At 39.5% G+C, this 22,169-nt stretch overlaps 1 protein-coding gene across 2 annotated transcripts; it reads left to right on the top strand.

Moving 5' to 3' along the window:
• The first annotated feature begins 3,147 nt into the window (after positions 1-3,147).
• Positions 3,148-15,879, top strand: LOC116209063. 2 transcript variants are annotated; one of them, XM_031542633.1, is made up of 14 exons: positions 3,148-3,582; positions 4,268-4,837; positions 5,105-6,262; positions 6,375-6,702; positions 7,178-7,445; positions 7,654-7,885; positions 8,157-8,509; positions 8,772-9,290; positions 9,600-10,797; positions 10,919-11,272; positions 11,418-11,733; positions 12,370-15,029; positions 15,111-15,277; positions 15,415-15,879. In XM_031542633.1, exons 1-14 carry the CDS (start codon positions 3,454-3,456, stop codon positions 15,650-15,652), a joined length of 8,490 nt encoding a protein of 2,829 aa, XP_031398493.1. In that variant the 5' UTR covers positions 3,148-3,453; the 3' UTR covers positions 15,653-15,879. The 2 variants fall into 2 exon arrangements, with proteins under 2 accessions (XP_031398493.1, XP_031398488.1); XM_031542628.1 differs by having other exon boundaries at positions 3,150-3,582; positions 15,409-15,879.
• Positions 15,880-22,169: the final 6,290 nt, after the last annotated feature.

Raw genomic sequence — 22,169 nt, 5'->3', positions numbered from 1 at the left:
TATCTTTATCTATATATTGCACGAAGAATTTGAACACAATAATTTGGAGGACAACGTCAGTAAGTAAAGGTAATTATGCCCTCTCTTTTCCAGTAGTCAAATTGCTTATGTGCTTAGGAAAGATTAAATTCATACTCAAGTGGCATAACTATTTTTCATTCATTTATTTATTTTTCTGTGTATGATATTGTAGATTTTGAGGCGTTATAGTGATTTATCATATGATAAAAGAATCGAGACATGTAAAAGGTATGTGGACAATTAGAGTGAGATTGACAAGATTATAGAATGCCTTGGGTACAAGGACTAACAAAATCATTAGTCTTGCTATGATTTTCGTTGATGAAGAGGTATGCTTTTGCAATTTTTTACTAAATATATATTATTTCTCATAGAATTGATTATTTATTAAATTTTGCTTCTAAAAAAATGCATGCAAGCGTAAGAAAGTCTCAAATCGATTTGTTCCGACCATTACTTTATGAAGGAGGCTTATACATGTCTCTTTTTTTTTGCTAACCTGTTTAGGCTTCGCCAAACTAATTCCCGAGGCTCTGTGAACCCCCGGCAGCGCAGAGAGCGGGTAATCATGCCAAAGGAGTTCCGGTGGCCCCAAGGGGATTCAAACTCTAGATTGGATGCAAACTTAAGCGCACCTTAACCACTAGGCCAAACCCCTTGGGGTTAAGAGGCTTATACATGTCAACTAATGAAATTAAGGATCTTTACATTTCCAGATCCCTTTTTCATGTCATTCATATTAATATTTTGATATCATAAATTTTTCTTCATTTTCACTTATTTCTTTTTATGTTACCTATCCTCTTTTTTCTTAGATTGTAGTTTGATTTATTATTATAATAAATTTCGACGACACCCCTATAGTTTGTAAAATGGCTAACACACCCCCTTTTTTCAAAATCAGCCACACAACACTCCTTATTTCGCCAATTTCTATTTTTTTTAAATCGGATCGGATTTGATTTGGGTAAAGAAATCATGTAACGGGTCGATTTGTGTAGTTTTGTGACATTGGATCGACGTGGCAAAATAAATGTTCTCTTGGTGCTACGTCAATGAAAGGAGGGGTGATGTATGGTTAATTTTTGAAAGGAGGGGTGTTGCTGGCCATTTCACAAACTATAAGAAGTATCGTCGAAATTTACCATTATTATTATAATCGTTTGAGATAATCTATTTTACCTGCTTATTTTACATTTTATTCGATGTAGTTAATTACTTTACTTGAATAATTGGCATGTATTTGTTATGAATTTAATCGAAAATTTAAATTTGTCATTGCCATCTTATTTATGGGATGTGATTGAAAGTCGAAAGTACCTCTTATTCTTCTTAGTTCAGATATCATACAATTTAAAATGAAAAAATTAAAAGAAAAATATTGCCCACTTAATATTATTCTCATCTCTCTTTATCTCTCACATGTCAATCTCTCTTTATTTGGTTTGTCTATTCCCAACCTTCCAATCCCACATGCTCTTTTACTTCTTCTTTTTTCCAAATTTTCTCTTCAATTCTTACTTCTTAATTTTCTTATCATATTTTTTTCTTGAGATGTTCCAAATTAATCTATGCATGAGCATATTGGGAAAAAAACCATTATAATTGGAGTGCGGTATACGCGAGGTTAAGCTGGTCAATGCACAAATAAATTTATAATTGTATAAAAAATGAATGTAATTTCTAGATTCTCGAATAGGACATTAAAAAAAATAGAAATAATCATAAAACATTCTCCAAATAGAGTAAACATATTTCTCCACACTTTTACCCAAAAAATATTTTTCCAAACTAATTGAATACACTAAATCCATGCTCATCCAATGAGCAAACTTGTAGCTATAATTTAAATGAAGAGGGTTTGTATCGTAGCGTTCCCTTGAGCGGTCACTAAGAGATTTTGAGTTCTATTTTCAATAACGAGAATCATCGTGCCCTTTATATGTAAATAAAATAAAATAAAATAAAATAAATATAAGCTCCCTCCACAAGTTCTCACAAAAGCTTCTCATTTAGAAAATTTTAACGTAATTAATTAATAATTATTATAATTAGTTGAAAATTCGTGCGTTGCGTACACATAAGTTAAATAATTAACTTTTAATTGCAAAACTAATCTTATCAAATAGTTACGTACGTTCCGCATAAATAGTACTTATCATAAATCAGATAAATTATGTTATTATTATAGATGTCAGCAAATTATTAAAATGTAAGATAATTAGTGCAAACTCGGTGCACAACCAATAGTTCGTAAAAAGACACAAACTTAGGGTATTAGCATAAGTTTAATAGGTTGCCTCCTCGTGGCTCTTGCCGGATTTTATATTTTTATATATATATATATATATTATACATATGTATATATTTGTTTAGTTATTTACATGGATTGATAATTTTTTTTATGAGTAAGGGGAAAAGGGGACTTATAATATTAGTTGCATGCCCTCACGTTGCACTGAATATGCATTATTAAATAAATGTTTAATTTAAAAACTATCTTAATAAACAGAAATACACATTAATAAGAAAGAGTTGCCAATATTTGTGAAGAGTTGATAATTCTTATGGCCTGTTTGATTTCGCAATCTGATTTTAAGATTTTAATTCTAACTTTAACTCTATTCACTATATAACAAAAGTCAATAACACAATTATTACTTTTTCATTTTTCTTCAATTTTTTTAACCATTCAATTCAATTTTTAATAATAAATTCTCTCAATTATTCATTACTTTTTTCATAATTCAATAATATAATCATTACTTTTTCCAACTATTCATAACTTTTTCACACTTTTTATTATAATTCAACGTCACAATTATTACAAACTAATTAAAATTAAAACTCAACCCACCTCAACTCTAAAACCAAACGCATTATTATATTCTAATATGTGGCACATCCTCTACTTTGTGAGTCAGCTTTTACATATTAGGATAGGATGATGCATGCATATAGATCGTGATGTACTTATCAAGAAAAGAATTCTGAAGTAATAATTAGTAAAGCTAACAAAATTAATTGACTACCCATAAAATAAAATAAAAATTAATCGACTTAAAAGAAAAAAAAAAAGAAACACAATTAATTGACTGATGGAAGGAAGAGGAAGTAAACTCCGAGAGAAGTTATTCTCTCTCTCTCTCTCTCTTAGTACGGAAGACGAGAAGACCCGCCTTTTCTTCTTTTTCTTCTTTTTTTCTTCTTTTCTCATCTTTTTCTTCTCCCACTTCTTCTTTCTCAGTCCGTCTGTCCAGCAATCAACTTGGTCGGTTTCATTTCCTATGTTCTCTGTTCTCTGTCCGACGCTCTCTCATTTGGGTTCCTCTCTCAGTTAGGATCACCAGCGCAACCCCCCCTTTTTCTCTCTGTTTTTCTCATTCCGGTCAATTTAAGTCTCAGTCTCGTAAGGTTGACTCTTGTTTGAAAATGGCGGAAGTTGGCCAAGGGTCCATAGATGGAAGAAGAGGAGGAGGAGGTGGTGCCGATGACTTCATGGACATCGTCTTCTCTTGGTCCCTCCAAGATGTATACGATGAGACTCTCTACAAGAACCAGGTTCCTTGATCTTGCCTCCCTGCCTCGTAAAAGAAGCCCTTTTTTTTTTTTGTAATGAATTTCCCCTCTCATCATGGCTTTATAATCAACCCTTCACGTGTACGATTATTGCAAAAGAAATGCACGTTTGAAGAAAGCAGGGTAACGGATGCGATTATCGTTGAAGGGTAGTTTCGTCCTTTTTGCAGTGTAGGTTGCTTCGCCTCCAAGCTTTCTTGAGAGTTCAAAAGCTTTGCAGGAAGTGAAGAATCTGTCGCTGTTAACTTTGATGGTTCTCGGAAATTTTTCTTTTGAGAAATTTCGATCCCGGGTTCTCCTCGATGCTGATTTATAAAGCTCGATATTGATCATTGTATATATATCATGTATGATGTAACATAACTGATTATTATTGGCTAAAATTGTTTCCAACACTCTGGTAGCTGTTATTCAAAGGCTAACATTGAGATTTTGGATCATTGCATTTTTTAAATGTCGAATATTCTGCCATTCGCCGTCTATTATGAGGAAACTTGAAAACAAAAAAATTCAGCAGAAGAAAAGACTAATTATCTGCGTCAGACATGTCCTTATTTGTATCTCTGCCTTCTATCACATAATTAGTCTATTTGCTGATCCTTCTCATTCAATCACTAGTATTATTAGTAGGAGTACTGAATATTTCAAATTTCGCCGCTTCTAATAGGTGGAGAAGATCCCGGAAAGATTTGATTCGGTTGAGCAGTATCTAGGTTCCTTCATCTATCCCTTCTTAGAAGAAACAAGAGCTGAAGTATGCTCGAGCTTGGATGCAATCGCGACGTCACCTTATGCTGAAGTTACAGGATTTGAGGAAAGCAAGCCCCATGGGACAAACCTATACAACATTAAGGTTGACCAGTGGAGAAACCGATTAACTGAACCAGGCAAGGAGCCCTACCAGACTCGGCCGGGTGACCTTTTGATTCTAGCAGATGCGAAGCCCGAGACAGTTTCTGATCTGCAGAGGATAGGAAGATTCTGGGCATTTGCTTTTGTCACTGGGATCTCATACAATGATGATGGCGACGACATGGATACAAACATCAAAGGCGGCGAAGAATTGAATGCAGTGAACTTCAAAATTACAATAGGGGAGGAGATGGAAGAGATGGTTCACAAGCAGTTATATGTTATTTTCATGGTGAATTTGACCACCAATAAAAAGACATGGAAATCTTTGCACATGCATGGGAACTGGGATATTCTGAAGGAAGTTTTGTGCACAGATTCCGTGGTCAGTATTATTACATGTTTTATCCTTTTTGTTGCAAATTAACGTCTATTTTCTTCTAGGAGGTTTTATAAAAGAATCAGCTCGACTTGTTAGAAGCTTTCAACCTATTAGCATGAAGATGAGCATGTTAAAGTAGATAAATTTTGTAGTCTTCCATTGTACAGCTTTTTGAGACATACCTGATATCGATATATATATATATATATATATATTAATTTTCTTGGTTTAAATCGAAATTTCAATAGTATATTGTTTGATCAATGGCAGGGTGAGGAAGGGTGCAATCTCTGCCTCATGCAGGGCAATGAAGATGTTGTTGCTGGGAGTTTATTGAGTTATCTGAACGAGTCCCAAAAGGAAACTGCTCTGTCATGTCTTTATAAAACCCAATGTCAGCACAGACATATTATAAAACTCATACGGGGTCCACCAGGGACTGGAAAAACGAAGACTGTCAGTACGATGCTCTTCACTCTTCTGAATATGAAATGCAAGACCCTTGTGTGTGCCCCGTCAAACGTTGCAGTTAAGGAAGTTGCATCTCGGGTTCAAAGGCTCGTGAGGGATTCGTCTTTGGTGAGTTACGGAGATATTCTTCTCTTTGGGCGTAAGGACCGCCTTAAAATGGATTCATACACTGAAGAAATTTACTTGGAATATCGGGTGGATCGGATAAGAGAATGCCTTGCACCGTTAACGGGTTGGAGGAATTGCATAGCTTCAATGATAACTCTTCTAGAGGATTCTGTTCAGCAATACAATATATTTGTTGAAAATGAATCTGTCGGAAATAGCAACAACGAGGAGGAGAAAAGCCACAATGTGGGTCAGAGAAAACCATTTATCGAGTTCATCAGGGAGAGATACTCATCGACATTGGGACCCCTTGATAGATGCATTTCTATCTTATGTATTCACATTTCCAGGAGTTACATGTCCAAAGATATTTTTGACAATATGATGGGGCTTCCTGGGCACCTTAAATCATTCGGTAAATTATTATTCCAGAAGGATTCAAATTTGTTCTCTTCAAGATTGGAGGAGGCATTTTCCCGTAAAGCAACTGACAGGCTTTCTACGAAGACTCCCAGGGACCCACTTTTGACTTTATACTTGAAGAGATGTGAATGCCTTTCTGCCTTGGCAGTTGTCCAGGATTCGCTCAATAGGCTGAAGCTTCCTAGCTTTATGAGTAAGGACTTGATAAGAGAGTTTTGCTTTCAATCTGCTACGTTGTTTTTTTGCACAGCTTCCAACACATATAAGCTGCATTTTGTGGATATGGAGCCACCGAAGCTCTTGGTGATCGATGAAGCAGCTCAGTTGAAAGAATGTGAATCTGTGGTCCCTCTTCAACTTGCTGGACTTAGCCACGCTGTTCTTGTTGGGGATGAGCGTCAGTTACCATCTATAGTGAAAAGCAAAGTATGTTTATAAATTAAACGCTAATGATTGCAAAGAGTTTTTTTTTTTTTTTTTTTTTTTTTCGAAATCTTGGTTTTGTTTGTTTTATTTGTTAACTTTGTCAATTTTGCAGGTCTCTGATGAAGCTAGCTTTGGTCGAAGTTTGTTTGAAAGATTAAGTTCACTTGGAAAATCTAAGCATTTACTCGACATCCAGTATCGAATGCACCCTTCAATAAGTCACTTTCCTAATCGCATGTTTTATGGTGGCCAAATTCAAGATGCTGCAATTGTCAAGGCCCAGAGTTACATTAGGCGTTATCTACCAGGGTCAATGTTTAGTCCATATGCATTTATAAATATTTCTGATGGAAGAGAAGAACATGACGACAAAGGGACCTCTCTGAGGAATCTCGTGGAGGTGGCTGTTGCATTGAAGTTATTGAAGTATCTCCAACAAGGTATTCCTGGAAAGACAAAAACTTGTCTATGTTTCTCTCTTCACTCAACTGTATGTATGATTTAGTGCTTGAGAAAGGATAAGTCAAACTAATGGACCTTTAAGTTTGTTTTATTTTGTAATTATATTTCACTTTGATCACGAAACTCTTATTATTGGGGTGTGAGTCATGAAAGGAATTGGATATTTTCGGGAAGATTGTAACATTTTGATAGACAACATTATGATGAAATTTTTGTTTTGTAAAGGAGAATTGTTTCCTGATGTTCGGGAAATACCATGTTACTTCTGGAACCAAGTTCCCAACTCATAATACCTATGGAATCGACGTACAATTTCAATGTTTGTGTTGAAGTGTCTACATGTTTTTTGTGAAAGTCTTTTTTTTTTCTTTCGATCTCTCTCAGTAATATTCATAATTCCATTTTCCCTTCATTCTGGTTCTTTGGGTTCATTTTTTCTCTGCTCGCCTGCAGCATGGAGCTCGTCATCAAAGCAAAAGCTGAGGATTGGCATAATATCACCCTATGCGGCTCAAGTTGGAGCAATTCGTGCAAGACTTGGAAAGAAATATGAAGACTCTGAAAATTCCGGGGGCTTTGTGGTGAATGTGAAGACAGTGGACGGGTTTCAAGGCGGCGAGGAAGACATCATAATAATATCTACCGTGAGATCGAATCCTCAGGGTAACATCGGGTTCTTAGCCAATTGTAACAACACAAATGTTGCTTTGACCCGAGCAAGGTACTCTCTCACATACCATCACTTAGGTTCTGTTCGAATCCAAAAATTGTATTGAAAAGCATTTTGCACGATGCTCTCTACTCGAAGATGACCTGTAAAGATGTGACAATAGACATATTACCGGTTATTTTCCTTACTCTGAAGAAAGAAAAATAGAAATTGTTGGAAACCTTTTATGTAATGGCTAATCTTTGTGATGCCTCCGTAGGCATTGTCTTTGGATTTTGGGGAACGAGAGAACGCTGCGGAGGAGTTCATTGAAGACAAAGCAATCAGTATGGGAAGCATTGGTTAATGATGCCATCGAACGACAGTGTTTCTTCAATGCAGAAGATGACGAGGGTTTGGCAAAGACCATCTTAGAAGTCAAGAAAGAATATGATCAGCTCGATGATCTGCTCAGTGGGAGCAGTGTGCTCTTTAGAAGCGCTAGGTGGAAGGTATCAAACTTCTCATCCTCTATCTATTATCTCTTTTTTTTTTTTGGCCAACCTCTATCTATAATCTTTGATACGATCCACTTGTTACTATCTTGCTGAAACCACTTGTCAGAACTGGATTGGACATTGAACTAGACTGGACCGTGCAGTTCAGCTGGTTCTTATCGATTCTTAATGGCTGTTTTACTGCCTGGTCTTATCCAGTTCTGATGTGTTCAGCTATTAGTTGAATGAGAAAAATTTAATGATGTTCTTTTTGTTGCATTTTCAGGTCATTTTTAGCGAGAACTTTCGTCAGTCTTTCCGAAAGTTGATTTCACGCCAGATGAAGCTGTCAGTGATAAACCTTCTGTTGAAGCTCTCTAATGGATGGAGACCTAAGAGGAGAGACATGAACATGATCTGCGAGAACTCCCTACAGATTGTGAAACAATTTAAAGTTGAGAGTCTCTATGTTTTGTGCACAGTTGACATAGAAAAGGACTTCAATTACGTTCAAGTCTTGAAGGTTTGGGACGTATTGCCATCAGAAGATATCCCGAAGACGGTCAAACGCCTTGATGGCATTTATGAAACATACAGCAATGACTATATCGATCGTTGCAAGGAGAAATCTCTTGATGGGTAATCAGCAATATTTTCCACTTTATTGTATCATAAATGATAAATCAGCATTTTGAATTCCACAGGTTTCGTTGAAATTGACATAAACTATGGTTTCACTGGCACAAAGGTTTACCGAAGTATAAAATTGTGCTTAAGTTCCTTTCTCTTCTACACTTCCAGGAAAACGCAGACAAGTTTTCATAGTCTTATTCGAAAAGGCATTCAACAGGTTTTTCTTAATTTCGGCATTCTTGCCACCTTACTTACTTTCCTGTCACAGGCTCCTGGAAGTTCCAAAGTCTTGGCAAGCACCTTTCAATTTTCGTCGCAGTGGAAATTCTTCTACTGAAAATCAGGAAGGTCATGATTTGGACAGTGTCTTGGATTCTTGCTCATATGCAGAGAATTCGAAGGTGAACGACAGTTTACTCCTGATGAAGTTTTACCCACTGTCCTCGGACATTGTGAACCACTTGCTATCAGACAAAGATGGGAAAGAAGTGGAACTCCCATTTGAAGTGACAAATGAAGAAAGGGAGATCATCAACTTCCCCCGGAGCACTTTCATACTTGGACGTTCTGGCACTGGGAAGACCACTATTCTAACGATGAAGTTGTTTAAGAAAGAGCAGCTTTACCAGATGGCTTTAAATAGAGATGGCAATGGAGGGTTCAGCGACAGAACAAACAATGAGGAGAGGGATGAAGATCCTAACACAGATGGGTTGCATCAGCTTTTTGTTACCGTCAGTCCCAAACTCTGTTTTGCTGTCAGACGACACATTTCTCAATTGAAGAGGTAGGTAAAGTAGAGGGGTGCTTTTAGTTTGGCTGGTATACTGTGAGTTCGTAATATATAAAACATGAAGTGAGGAAGCTGGGAAAACCGAACATTTAAATATCTCAATTTGATAAAGCACCCCATTGAAAGCGTCAGGTTTATATAAAAAGATTTGGGTTGCAGCAAGCAAGTACTACGTACGTCGCAGCAAGCAAGTATCATAGTCCATCTACGCCAATATCTTCTCTTGATTGCAATCTACTTATGATACTTATGTTTGCAATGCATTTTTCCTCATTTTCAATTGCTACTTTTCTATCTATGCAGCTTTGCATGTGGAAGGAATATTTTGCCTGAAAGCCCTTCAGGTGATATCGATTTTATAGACAGCACAGACCAGTTCAAGGACATTCCAGACTCTTTTTTTGATATACCTCCCAAGTCGTATCCGCTCGTCGTTACTTTCCAAAAGTTTCTGATAATGCTTGATGGAACCATTGGTGTTTCATACTTTGAGAGGTTCCCCGATTTAAGGAAAATTTGCAGGGGCAAAGTCGGGCCTATAAGATCTCTTGCCTTGCAAACTTACGTGAGAGCAAAGGAGGTAAATTATGAGAAGTTCTGCACAACTTATTGGCCCCATTTCAATGAGGCACTCATGAGGAAGTTCGACCCTTCGAGAGTATTTACTGAGATTATATCTCATATCAAAGGCGGTATACGAGTTGTAGATTCTTCTAATGGCAGGATCAGTCGAGAGGACTATGTTTTACTTTCAGAAGGTCGTGCCTCAACTCTAACAGTTGATGAACGTGAGAAAATGTATGATATTTTCCTGGACTACGAGAAGATGAAAGCAAGGAATGGTGAGTTTGATCTCTCTGATCTTGTCAATGATCTCCACTCTCGTCTCCAACATGAAAAATGGAAGGGTGATAGGATGGAATTTGTTTATATAGATGAAGTTCAAGACCTTACTATGAGACAGATTGCACTATTTAAGAATATTTCAAGTAATGTCGAGGAAGGCTTCGTTTTCTCTGGTGACACTGCTCAAACTATTGCAAGGGGAATAGATTTCCGATTCGAGGATATCAGATTCTTGTTCTACAAGGAATTCTCGCATGGATTGGGAGATGAGGTTCAGCAAAATTTGCATAAAGGCAGAATCTCCAAGGTTTTTCACCTGTCTCAGAATTTTCGGACCCATGCAGCCATTCTCAAGCTAGCACAGAGTGTCATCAACCTTCTCAGTCATTATTTTCCATTATTGATTGACATTCTCAGCCCTGAAGTGAGTCGGATATGTGGGGAAGCCCCAATTTTCCTGGAGTCGGGAAATGAAGAGAATGCCATCATATCAATCTTTGGAAACAACCTTAGTGTGGGAGTGAATGTAGTCGGTTTTGGAGCGGAGCAAGTCATATTAGTTCGGGATGATTGTGCTCGACATGAAGTGTTGAACTATGTGGGGAAGCAAGCCCTCATTTTAACTGTGGTGGAGTGCAAAGGTTTAGAGTTTCAGGTTTGGGATTTATGGCTTGTTTTTATGTTCCCTTCTCTCCTGATTATTGCTATTTGTAAAATAATTTATTTTTAGAAGGATTGATGATATTTACTTGAACCTTCTTGAATTATTACTATAGGACGTGCTCTTGTACAACTTTTTTGGTTCGTCGCCAATGAAGAATCAATGGAGGGTCATCTACGAGTACATGAAGGAACAAAATTTACTAGATAACAGCTTTCCCAGAGGGTTCCCGAACTTCGACTTAGCAAAGCACAATATCTTGTGCTCTGAACTGAAGCAATTATATGTTGCCATCACTCGAACAAGGCAGAGGCTGTGGATCGTTGAGAGCAACATGGAATTTTCGAAACCCATGTTTGATTACTGGAAAAAGCTCTGCCTCATCCAAGTGAGGAAGTTAGACAATTATCTTGCAGAAGAGATGAAGGTTGCAAGCACTCCTGAGCAATGGAAATCACAGGGTTGGAAGGTGCCGTCTCTCTATAATTTTCGTCATTATTCAGATCTCCACCTGCTTTTCTTCATTTTTTCTTCTTTCATGATTGAAGCAAAGTTTGTATCAAATGGGAACAAAATATGAAAGTGACTTTTTTTTTTTTTCTGCCTTTGTTCAGCTCATGGATGAGAACAACTACGAGATGGCAACAATGTGCTTTGAACGAGCACAATTTGCACTGGGAGAGAAATTTGCAAGGGCCGCAGGGCTAAATGCTGCAGCAGATCAAATGAGCATCTCAAATCCTGAGGAGGCTTCTCACTTCCGGAGGCAGGCGGGGGAGATGTATGAGTCCATTGGAAAGAATGAACGTGCTGCCCAGTGTTTCCTTGCTCTGAAGGATTATGAGAGAGCAGGGACACTTTTCGAGTCTATAGGAATGGCGGAATTTGCCGCCGAGTGTTTCTACGAATTGAAAGAGTATGAAAGGGCAGGTAAGATGATGCAGTGTTCCTAGTTTCTTGTCTTGTATATCTATATATGTACTTATATCTATATCTAAGTATATTCTGTTGGTCCATCTTATAGTATATTCTGTTTCTCGAACTTGCTGTATGAATGAAAGTAGATTTTTTGTTTTCTACCTAGATTAGGTTATCTACTTTTATGTTTGTTTTCTCTATGGATAATTTAGCATATTGAGTGAACGTGATTATTTTTAAAAAGCTTTATATCTTCGTTTTGTTCCGAGCAATGCATGGGCTCCAGCATAGTTCCAACATAATTCAGATCTAGAGCAAAGGGTCACCAAGAGGAAATTTCAAATTGAGCAGCTTTTGGCTTGGTACCCCCTTTGTTGTTTGTATTACAGTCTTTATTGTACTTGTCCTGCGTATGAAGAGGCCTGAGACCTGCGACTATGATTAGGGATTAAATTGTTTGGATTGATGGCTGTGCGAAGAGCTTCTGCCTCGGAGTGGTAACAAGAAGCTTTTCTATTGAATCCTCAACCAGCTACCCTCTCTATATAACGATTGCTTGCAGCTGTTTGAATAGATCATTAGAGTAGATTTCATTTCCTTTCCACTGCTTGGTTGGTCAAAATTTGACCCTAACTGTTGACTCTGCAGGAAGTATTTACTTGGAGAAGTGTGGAGAATCCAGTCTGGAAAGAGCCGGAGAGTGTTTCCTCCTTGCCGGCTGCTGCAGTCAGGCAGCAGATGTGTACTCAAAGGGCAACTTTTTGTCCCAGTGCTTGTCTGCTTGTGCTCAAGGAAATCTCTTTGAGTTGGGCTTGTCGTATATACAAAGCTGGAAAGAAGGAGCCAAAACATCTAAACCAGATACTGTTAAAATCGAGCAGGACTTCTTGGAGACTTGTGCACATCACTATTATAAACAGAAGAACTTCAAAATGATGATGAGATTCGTTAAGGTATTTCCATCTATGGAGGCAATGCGAAGCTTTTTGAGGAGTTTGAACTGCCTTGAGGAGCTTCTGTCTATGGAGGAAGAGTTTGGAAACTTCTTAAAAGCAGCTGATGTGGCAAAGCTAAAAGGTGACACCCTTCTCGAGGCTCGCTTGCTCGGTAAAGGTGGACACTTTAAGGAGGCATCGATGTGTATCCTTTGGTACGTATTGTACTCTTCTCTTTGGGGGACACCGGGAAGCAGGGGATGGCCCCTGAAGAAGTTTGAAGGCAAAAAGGACCTCCTCAGGAGAGCTAAATCCTATGCGATTCTTGTGTCTGAGCACTTCTACCATTATGCACAGATTGAGTCGACAGTCTTGCTTGACGAAGTTATTAGTTTGCCCGAATTGGGGGAATTGTTGAGTGGTTCCAGCAGAAACAAGAACATCACCGGCGAAATATTGTGCTCTTGGAAGATTCTGGACGTGCATTTAAAATCAGATGTCTCTCTGTTTTGTTGTGAAGACAATTTGGTTCCTGATTTTAAGGATTTCTCAGAGAAACAAATTTTGAGGAATCAGGTTTCTGTGGAAGCAATGTTCTACTTTTGGAGTCTCTGGAGAGATGAGATCATTTGCATTATTGATAACGTCCAGTGTCTTGAGAAGCAGGAAGCAAATGAGTACACGTCTTACGTGGAGTTCTGTTTGAATTACATGGGTGTCTTGAAGCTCTATAATTCCAAAGCAGAACCAATTTATCTTCTCCTCAATCCTGAAGCAGAGTGGGCAAGAAACATTGGGGATGGGTCCTTTAGGAGAAACGGGAAGTTGGTCCCGTTGGAGCTTCGACATTTTGTCGTTGCTGCTAAGAAGTACTGGGGCTCGGAGCTAGTTTCTGTCACAATCAAAGTGTTGCACTGTCTTGATGCCCTTTACAAGTTAAGGTCATCAGTCTCAGTCGGGATTTCAAAACCTGAGTATTCTCAGTGCAGGGTACTAATACATATCTACGAGGTAGCAGAGTTTCTCTTAACGTCGAAGTCTTTGATTTGTCACCACTCTGACAAGCAGGTAATATGGAATTTCATCAGAGATTCGACATTGAGGTACTTATCCTGCGTCTTTCCTCTGGATTGGAGGAGTTCCTTGAGAGCAAACATAGTCTCTCTTAGAGGAAGCAAGGCTTCTTCTCGTTTGCTAAGACAGGCATTTGAACTTGTCAACCCAAAGAAGAAGCTCACTTATGGGCAGATCGGTCAGCTCACAATGATCATTCTCGGGTCGGGTAAGCTCGATAGTCCTTCATATTTGAAAGTCTTAGAGTGCTTTCAGGAGGATACTCCTTGGAAAATACTCTTTGATTGTCTCCATCAAGAGAAGGGACGGGGAAGTTCTCGCAATGTTTTCTCAGAAGTTTCTGCGGTTCAGAAATTTCACGAGGCCCTAGCAGAAACTTTCAATGCTAACTGGAGAAAAGAAGTCGACTACATCTCGCCTTCCTGCTTCTTATACCTTCTCGAGCGGCTTCTTATTCTCTCATCCAGTTTCCGCCCACATATGTTTACTACTGAGTCGGGTTTTGTCGAATGGCTCATGTTCCACGAAGGGGACACAATGGTGCGTCCTAATTCAGTTCCCTACCCAGTAGAACCTTTCGAGCTCATTCTTGAGTTTATTCCTTATGCGATTCAACTTCTTCTACGCAATAGATCCGACACCGTGGAATGGATAGGAAAATCAGGAGTGACTGAGAGGGAACAATACCATCGGCTTTTGGTCTTAAAGCTGTTTATGCTGCTGTCACTTCTGCACATAAATTTTTCTGTGTGTGGGGATTTGCTCTGTAAGTTGCTTACCACATGGTATATATCAGATTACCTTCCTCGCGAATTTTTCAATCCCCTTTGGAGAGCATTCAAGCATGGGAATGAGCTCGAGATTACTGTTCCGGCAATAGCAGAAGCATTTAGAAGGGTCAATGATCCTCTCGTAATCATCAGTTGGGAGAGAGATTTTTCAAATCCAGTACCAAGAGATGCTTTGTGTGTTGAAATTACTAAATATAGGACAAGCGAGGATGTACTGAGGTTTCTCTTTCCTGACATTGCCAAGGCCCGGAAACATCAGGGAGACGCTTTAAAGGATGGAGCTGAGAATTCCTCCTCCAATGTTCGCCCCTCGAGCAGCAATGATCTTGGCGAAAATTCGGAGATGGGGGTTTCATCTGATATTGTTGAGGAAACATCTTCAATCGGTGAAAGCCCCAGTGAAAATATCAAAACTGTGATGGAGCTGTGGAAGGTCGTAGATATGCTTGAATCTGTTGGCAAGGTTGAAGATCAGCCAGGGATTGTCTCCTCCGCAAAGGCACTTAAGGTAGTATCCCGGATTTGTTACGTTCTGTTTCGACATTTTACAGAGACACTGTAGTAATTCCTTGATTGTTATAATTTGCAGGTTGACTTTGATAAGTGTTTGTCTGAATTCTATCAAGCTCTTAATGAACACATCTGGGAAGCTAAGGGAAATTTTTCGGGGGAAGAAGCCCTACCTGACACATTCAGGCAGAACCTTTCGGGAATGCTCGATGATCTTAGACAACTCCATGCTGCCTTAAGTTTCAGGTGAGTGTGCTGAGTCCTACTACATACAACAATATCATGAAAAAGCCTTGGAAGCCTAAGAATGATTTCAGTTCACTACCTCTTCTTAAACATTTATTTTCTCGACATGAATCATGTACTTCTTGCTCTAGTCTCAGTGATCGGAAGCTTGAAGATAAGATTTCTGCGATTGTGGAGATATCCAGGAGGTTGCAATTGCGAAGGCCCATGTTGGAGCATTTCTTGTGTCATATGTTCCAAGAGAGAAGCAACGGTGCCGAGGTTAACCCTGAGGATTCACGTGCTTCGACTGCTACAAGAAAGGGAATTGAAAACAAAAATCAGGGGAACAACAAATCGAAAGCGAAGAAAAAGAGTAAAAGAGGGCGGAAGTAACTAGGAATGGCCTCATAATACCTCGACATGCCCTTTTGTTGAATGTATATATGTGAATCTGCGTACTGTGTGAAAGAATGAGAGTATTACATGACGATGTCATCGTGTCGAGGGCACAATCAAATTTAAATGTGTACCTGATTCCATCGTTTGGCAATCCAAGTCGAATATCGGGTTATCGGGCTTTGAGTCTAGAAGATCGACAATTCCTTTCCTATTTCCCTTTTCTCTCTGGCTGTCTTAAGCACAATGGATTTTGTGAGAGATAATTTCCATTAAGGAGGTAAATTGGATGAAGGATAAAGTGTCTTAAGTCTCTAACGATAGGATTTGAGACTTGATGGGATTCGAGACTTAACACGTGTATTACGTGTAATGTGAGATCCGGAAACTGTATGCCCCTCAATAAACTTAAAGAATTTGAGGTTAGTGTAATACTTAATTCCGCCCATCATGGAACTAGAAAACACGTATCTGCATATTAAATCTCACGCTCTACTACGATGTCTATAGCCCCATAATTTAAAAACTTGACCGATTACTTAATCAAGCCAATTAACAGGATAGCGCGTGATACGTGACCAACTAATATATATATGTTGGACCACATCATCGAACAAAGTAAAAAAATCTTCCACTTGCGCAAACATATATATCTCTAAAAGGTTATGTATCACAAACTTACTTTATGCGCTCATAATTCCTATCCACACCAAACATCTCAAACAATCTGGTCCATCAAATAACATCAACACGAGACCAAAGCGATCTTTGCCACTCGTATCGTGACTAGACCCATCAATGATCACAAGTACAACCAATGGGCTTCATACCTTTAGCCAATGGTACTAGATCCCAAACGTCATTGTTTGCCATAGAGTTCATCTCTTCATTCATAGCATTAATCCACTTTTGAGAGTTAGAACTTCACATGGCTTGACGGAAGTTGATTGAGTTGTCTTCCATTATTCCTATTAGGGAGAGAATCGAGGGATATGATATGGAGAAAATCAATTAGGGATATCAAAGAATATTTGATATTTATGATATTGTGTAATCTTTGATATATGTCCACAATTGTTGCATTCCATCTACTATAAATAAGAATACATTCACACCATTTGGTGTGTGTGACATTCTAGTAAATTCTCTATATTCTTTATGGTATCAAAGCAGAACGATCCTGCTATTACTGATTAAAGCTTCTGCTAAATACGTTCTCTGGTGCGTCCGGCCATGACCGGGCGCGCCCGGCAACCTCAATTTCTCTACCTTTCTTCCACAGTTCTACCCGAGAAAACTTCATTTTCCTCGCCTACTTAGATTGTCTGAAATAAATCTCTCCTCCCTGCAGATTGTCTCCGTCTCCCGCTTACTGACAAAAAATACCTCAAATTCTTTTGTCCTACTGCAGCGATAGTCAGCATTGGATTTGAGTCGCACAATTTCAAGTTTTTCCTTCCCCTCTCTATCTAGACTTGTCTGCGGAATCTCTCTCGTTTCTTCCGCCCTAAATCTCGACAGTTATCTTTTTTGCTATATTGGTCGTGCTCGACCTTCCTTAAAATTTTGGTTGTCCTGAACCCTGGTCACGACCTCGTCTTCTCAAGTCTCTCTTTTGCCAATGCTCACAGCTTTTCTCTCTGTTGGCCTTTCCCTCTAAACCTTTCACGCCCAATCTCCTTTAAAACTAGGCTATGCATTTTTTCCCCTTTTAGCCTATTCTACTTGTGGTCACAGGCTTTTACACTGCCAAGGACGTGAAAGCCAGCTTTTCCAAGCCATTTCTAATTCACTTCATCAGGCAGAGATCGATCAACTCAATGGTCCTCTTACGGAGGGTCTATTCACACTGCATTTGCTAAAATTAGTTTCAAGCTCAACGTGCGGCCTCCCCGTTGTGCTTGCGGGGAAGTATTAGGGAGAGAATCGAGGGATATGATATGGAGAAAATCAATTAGGGATATCAAAGAATATTTGATATTTATGATATTGTGTAATCTTTGATATATTTTCATAATTGTTGCATTTCATCTACTATAAATAAGAATATATTCACACCATTCGGTGTGTCTAACATTCTAGCAAATTCTCTATATTCTTTAATTCCAATGTCAGTTGCATGCTCTAGGAGAAATGCAATATAATCACCTAAAATTACACTCCAGCACTTGTAGTTGAGGTTGTTGAATTTGTCTTTCTAGAGTAACCTCTTGAGGTTGGATAGGGAGAACCTCAATGTTGTCTCGCTATTCCGGATTTGTTGTTCGATCAATATCATAAGCAACAATTGTAAGGAGTGTGTGGACCCGAATTTCGCATCGTCGAGGCCGCATGCATGCGCGCTAATCACACGGCTTGGAAGTGTCCACATTCCCAGGAGATGCGTGACAGACACGTGTGAGAAGGAGTCACCATTACATATTTACAACCCGGAGGTCAAGAGCCGGTGAATTGCCCCGGGTTTAGGATTAATAGATACACATAGTTGCTAAGGCTTATGATCTGCGAAATTGAGGGTTTCGAATTCGATGATTCTGTTACGTGCGAGCCTCTATCTCACATACCCTTTCGGTATTATAGTTTATCTAAGGTTTTTCATTTTTAATTTATTTACCGCTTGATTAGGTTGCACTCATCTTGCCCGGTTTGACAATGTAAATTCAAAGAAACAATCGATTCGAACTATGATACCAAAAGAGGAGCGGATCCTTGGGTCAGGGGATCGGTCCACTGTCCTCGCATCTCAGTTAACCAAACCATGATGGCCGGTTCACTGTGTGGACCGGACCCTTGATTCGTGTGGTCTGGCTCGTCTCAAGGATTAGTAAACCGACTTGACCTGTTTCGACCCTCGGACCTTGTGCTTGTCGACAGAGATCATTACTTGAATGAATGTACAAATAAATACCCCACAATATATTTTCAAATAATAAATACAAATTACAACAAAATGGATCACAGTCAGCTTGCGTTTGGACAATATTCTACTCTTGCTCACCATGAGGTTTGAAAGACCAAAACTGAAATTAATGCGATGCGGGCTCATAAGAGTCGAAGGTCGAGTCCAACGGATCCAAAGGATCCAGGAGGATCGAATGTTTCTCAAGATAGCCGTGGTATCGGTCGAGCTCCTTGGCCATCGTCTAACCTCATTTCATGCATCCCGACCCAAGTCATCATCCACTTGGATAATACTAGGGTTGAAACGGTGACTCGAGGTTAAACCCCATGCCATGGTTGGGTTGCGCGCACTCGGTGTATGTAGGGGTGTTAGACCCCGTGATTGATGGTTGGGACGTTGGACCCCGTGTGAACCGTGTCCTGTGGGAGCTTGATCCGTCACAAAACAAACAAAATAGATAAAAACAGATAGAAACGGATGAAAATGGATAAAAACATATGAAAACAAATAAAAACAAATGAAAACGGACAATTTGTGTGTTAATTGCCATGTTTACTTGATTATCAAATTATGAATTAGAGTTTCTTGGCAAACATGTTTCTATCCTAAATAGACAAACAAAAAATACGCATGTGATGAGATTTGACCATGGGCCACCTTGGAATGGCATGTAGCATTTGGCTTTGCTTAGAAATGACTTGATAGACATGATGTATGTTGTCAAGCCTTGAGTGTGCGAGTTCATTTTAAGTTGTTTTGTTTTGTGATACTGACAGATTAACAGATTATGATGGATGTGTGTTTTGCTAAAATCCTAAACCTAGGATTTTGTCCTGCCCGTTTCCTGTATTTGATTATGTCTAGGGTGTGATGAGTCTGGTTTTGTGTTTTATGAGAGACAATCCCAATCTAAGCCCAAACCGAGGGGAAGTGGGAACACGAAACACCACTGGGGTGCCAAGATCTCCGCTCTTGCCTAGTGAAGGACCGGACAACCTTTCACAGGCCGTCCTCGCTCGTGTCTCTGGTCCATCTCCCTAAGCGCCGAATCTATGTCATAATGACAAATATTTCGGTCGGGTAAAGAAAGCTATGCATATAAGACTTACTCCTGCACATGCGCCCATTTTTACTCGTGGCTCAGAGTGTTTCGATCACTCTAACCCTAAGATTGTCGGTAAGTCATAAATCAATAATCCTGCCCTGGAGATGAAAAAATTATTTTGCAAAAGTGATACTGCGTGATGCGAGCCACCTAAGCCGGTAGATCAGTCTACCAGGGTCGTGTGTAAACCCTGAGGGAGTCGAAAGACCAGTCAGTCTACCCAGAAGTGGTCTAAGAAGAACTCTTGTATTCCAACTTGATCCGCCTAAAATCGGGCCCATACACAAGTCCGAACAAGCGAGTCCTTCCTAGCTATCCATGCTACCCGGATCACGTGTCTCGGTATTTTATTAAAAATGTGTGTTTTGAGAAGGGCATGACTACCAGTTTATAACTTATCGACCCGATTACAAGTTATAATCCAATTCGTGCACTTTACTGGAAAGCCAAGTAGATTAATTAGTCGAATGAAACGTCCCGATTACCTTGTGTGTGGAGTTAATTAAATCGTATGGATTTTCCAAATGCTTGGGATTGGTGGGTTTCGAATAGTCGAGCTGGCTATTGGTGGACCGTTCGATGAGAGCTTTAATTCTTGACTGTCTTGAAACTCCATCCTTTTTTAAATCGATTTTTTGTGATTAAACCGGTTCATGTGAGGTCTTTATTAAAATACATTCAAACATCTCAAAACACACGAATCATGGTCATAACGATCACAACAAAATTTAATTTGTCAGTTTTTTTGTCCGAGAGATCGATAAGCCAATCTAATGTTTTCGGTCGATTTTAACCCTTTAAGGCCAAATGCACATGGACTCCAAGTTCTTGTCGATTCATTCTTTTATGATAATCTGAGGACGAAGGTGCTCTGTGATGGTGATGTGTGGGGTGTAATGGACTGAAAACAACCGAGGGAAGGTGGTGGTGATTCAAGGAAGTGTTAGGGGCATGAGGAAGGAAGAAGGTGGCTGGGGGGAGGGGGTTGATCAATGGTGATAGTACCCAGTCTCCCTTGGGACTGAAAGGAGCTAGACTGAACTGGAATGGAGTGTGACCGTGAAAAATAAGCTTGGGACCAAGCCATCAAGAGAGAATAGAATAAGTCAAGATGATCAAGGATGGATTGGCTGAGGATGATGGTGAGAAAGGAGCTAGATTGAATGTTCATGAGGAATGACGACAGAAAGTGAGGCGATGCTGATGGTCCTCTCTGCTCAGCTGACTACCCTGAGCCGTAACAGAAGATCGCTAGAGAAGGAGCAGGAAGGGAGTTGCAGGAAGTTGATGATGAATGATGATGGACGGAAGTTGTAGAGAAGGAAGCAAAGGGATGGTGAGCTCGTTTTTGCATGTGGACCCAAAAAAGTGAAGGAAGAGAAGGCCAGGTGATGAGATGTTGCCATGAAGGTTAAGTTCGCAGGGCAAGCGCTCAAAAAAGAGCTGGTTGCGAGCATGGGAGAGCAGTTCAACTTACCCTGCCAGCCAAAGAAAGTAGAAGAAAAGAAAGGAAAGAAAGGAAAGGGCTGGTTAACATATCAAACATGAGGGTCGGCCAAGTTGGCCATTTGGCCGGCCCCCTGCCATTTGTATTTTTTTTTGTACGGATGTCCTTTGGGCAAAATTCAATATTTCAAGATCTGTCGAAATTTTCTGAATGAAAGCTTCAAAAATTGATAAGTTCGAAGAAGAATCGGCTTTGTGATAATTTCAATTTGCATCGACGAAAATTGAATCCAGATAAAATCGACATCAAAATTTTGTTACGAGTCGATCGTAATTGCGTTCTGAAAATTTGGAGGATTGACATTATGCAGAAAAATAATTTTCGATCCCTAGTATCATCCCGAATTTTGAAGATCAAAATTAATATACGTAGGGCTTGAAATTCTCGTTTTTCCAACCAGACATCTAAAAAATAATCTGGGATCACCGTTGCGTTTAGAAAAATTTGTGAATCAATATTATGCAGAGAAATATTTTCTGGCCTCAAATATTGTTTTGAATTTTGAAAGATAAAAATTGCTGCGCGTAAAACCCGAAAACGTCCTGTAAAGTATTTTTCTGAAAATGTAAAATTAGAGTTAAAGAAATGCCCTCGGGTTCAAAAGGAGTGCATGCATGGAGTATAGTCAAACAATGCTTCCTCGATAAATGGAAAATGTCGTCGTGTGCTCCTCGACGATTCTTGAGCATCGATGGACCAAAACGGGGTACTGATAGCTTGCCCCCTTTTGGCTGGACTCTTGGGTAGAAGATGTAACCAAAAAATTTGAGAAGGACCTCGGTTTGATCCCTACTATCGCCATTGTGGGCACCCGAATTTCGTCTCGTCGGGGCAAGCATGCGCGCGCCTATGATGCAACGCGGCTTGGGAGTATCCACCTTCCCGGGGACGCGTGACGGACGCACGTGAGAAGGAGTCGCCACTTGCCATTTTATGACCCGAAGGTCGAGGGCCGGCAAGTTACCCAGGTCTAGGGGTACGGAGTACACCTAATTGCTAA

The sequence above is a fragment of the Punica granatum genome, chromosome 1, assembly GCF_007655135.1.
Source record: "Punica granatum isolate Tunisia-2019 chromosome 1, ASM765513v2, whole genome shotgun sequence".
NCBI lineage: Eukaryota > Viridiplantae > Streptophyta > Magnoliopsida > Myrtales > Lythraceae > Punica > Punica granatum.
Note: the sequence above shows the minus strand (reverse complement) of the source record. Positions and strands in the feature narration are given on the sequence as shown.

Excerpts from the sequence above, each read along its gene's own strand:
- LOC116209063 (XM_031542628.1), top strand. The coding sequence starts at position 3,454 with ATGGCGGAAGTTGGCCAAGGGTCCATAGATGGAAGAAGAGGAGGAGGA. Across the intron at positions 4,838-5,104 it reads TTTTGTGCACAGATTCCGTG|GGTGAGGAAGGGTGCAATCT; the intron begins GTCAGTATTATT and ends GATCAATGGCAG. Across the intron at positions 9,291-9,599 it reads CACATTTCTCAATTGAAGAG|CTTTGCATGTGGAAGGAATA; the intron begins GTAGGTAAAGTA and ends CTATCTATGCAG.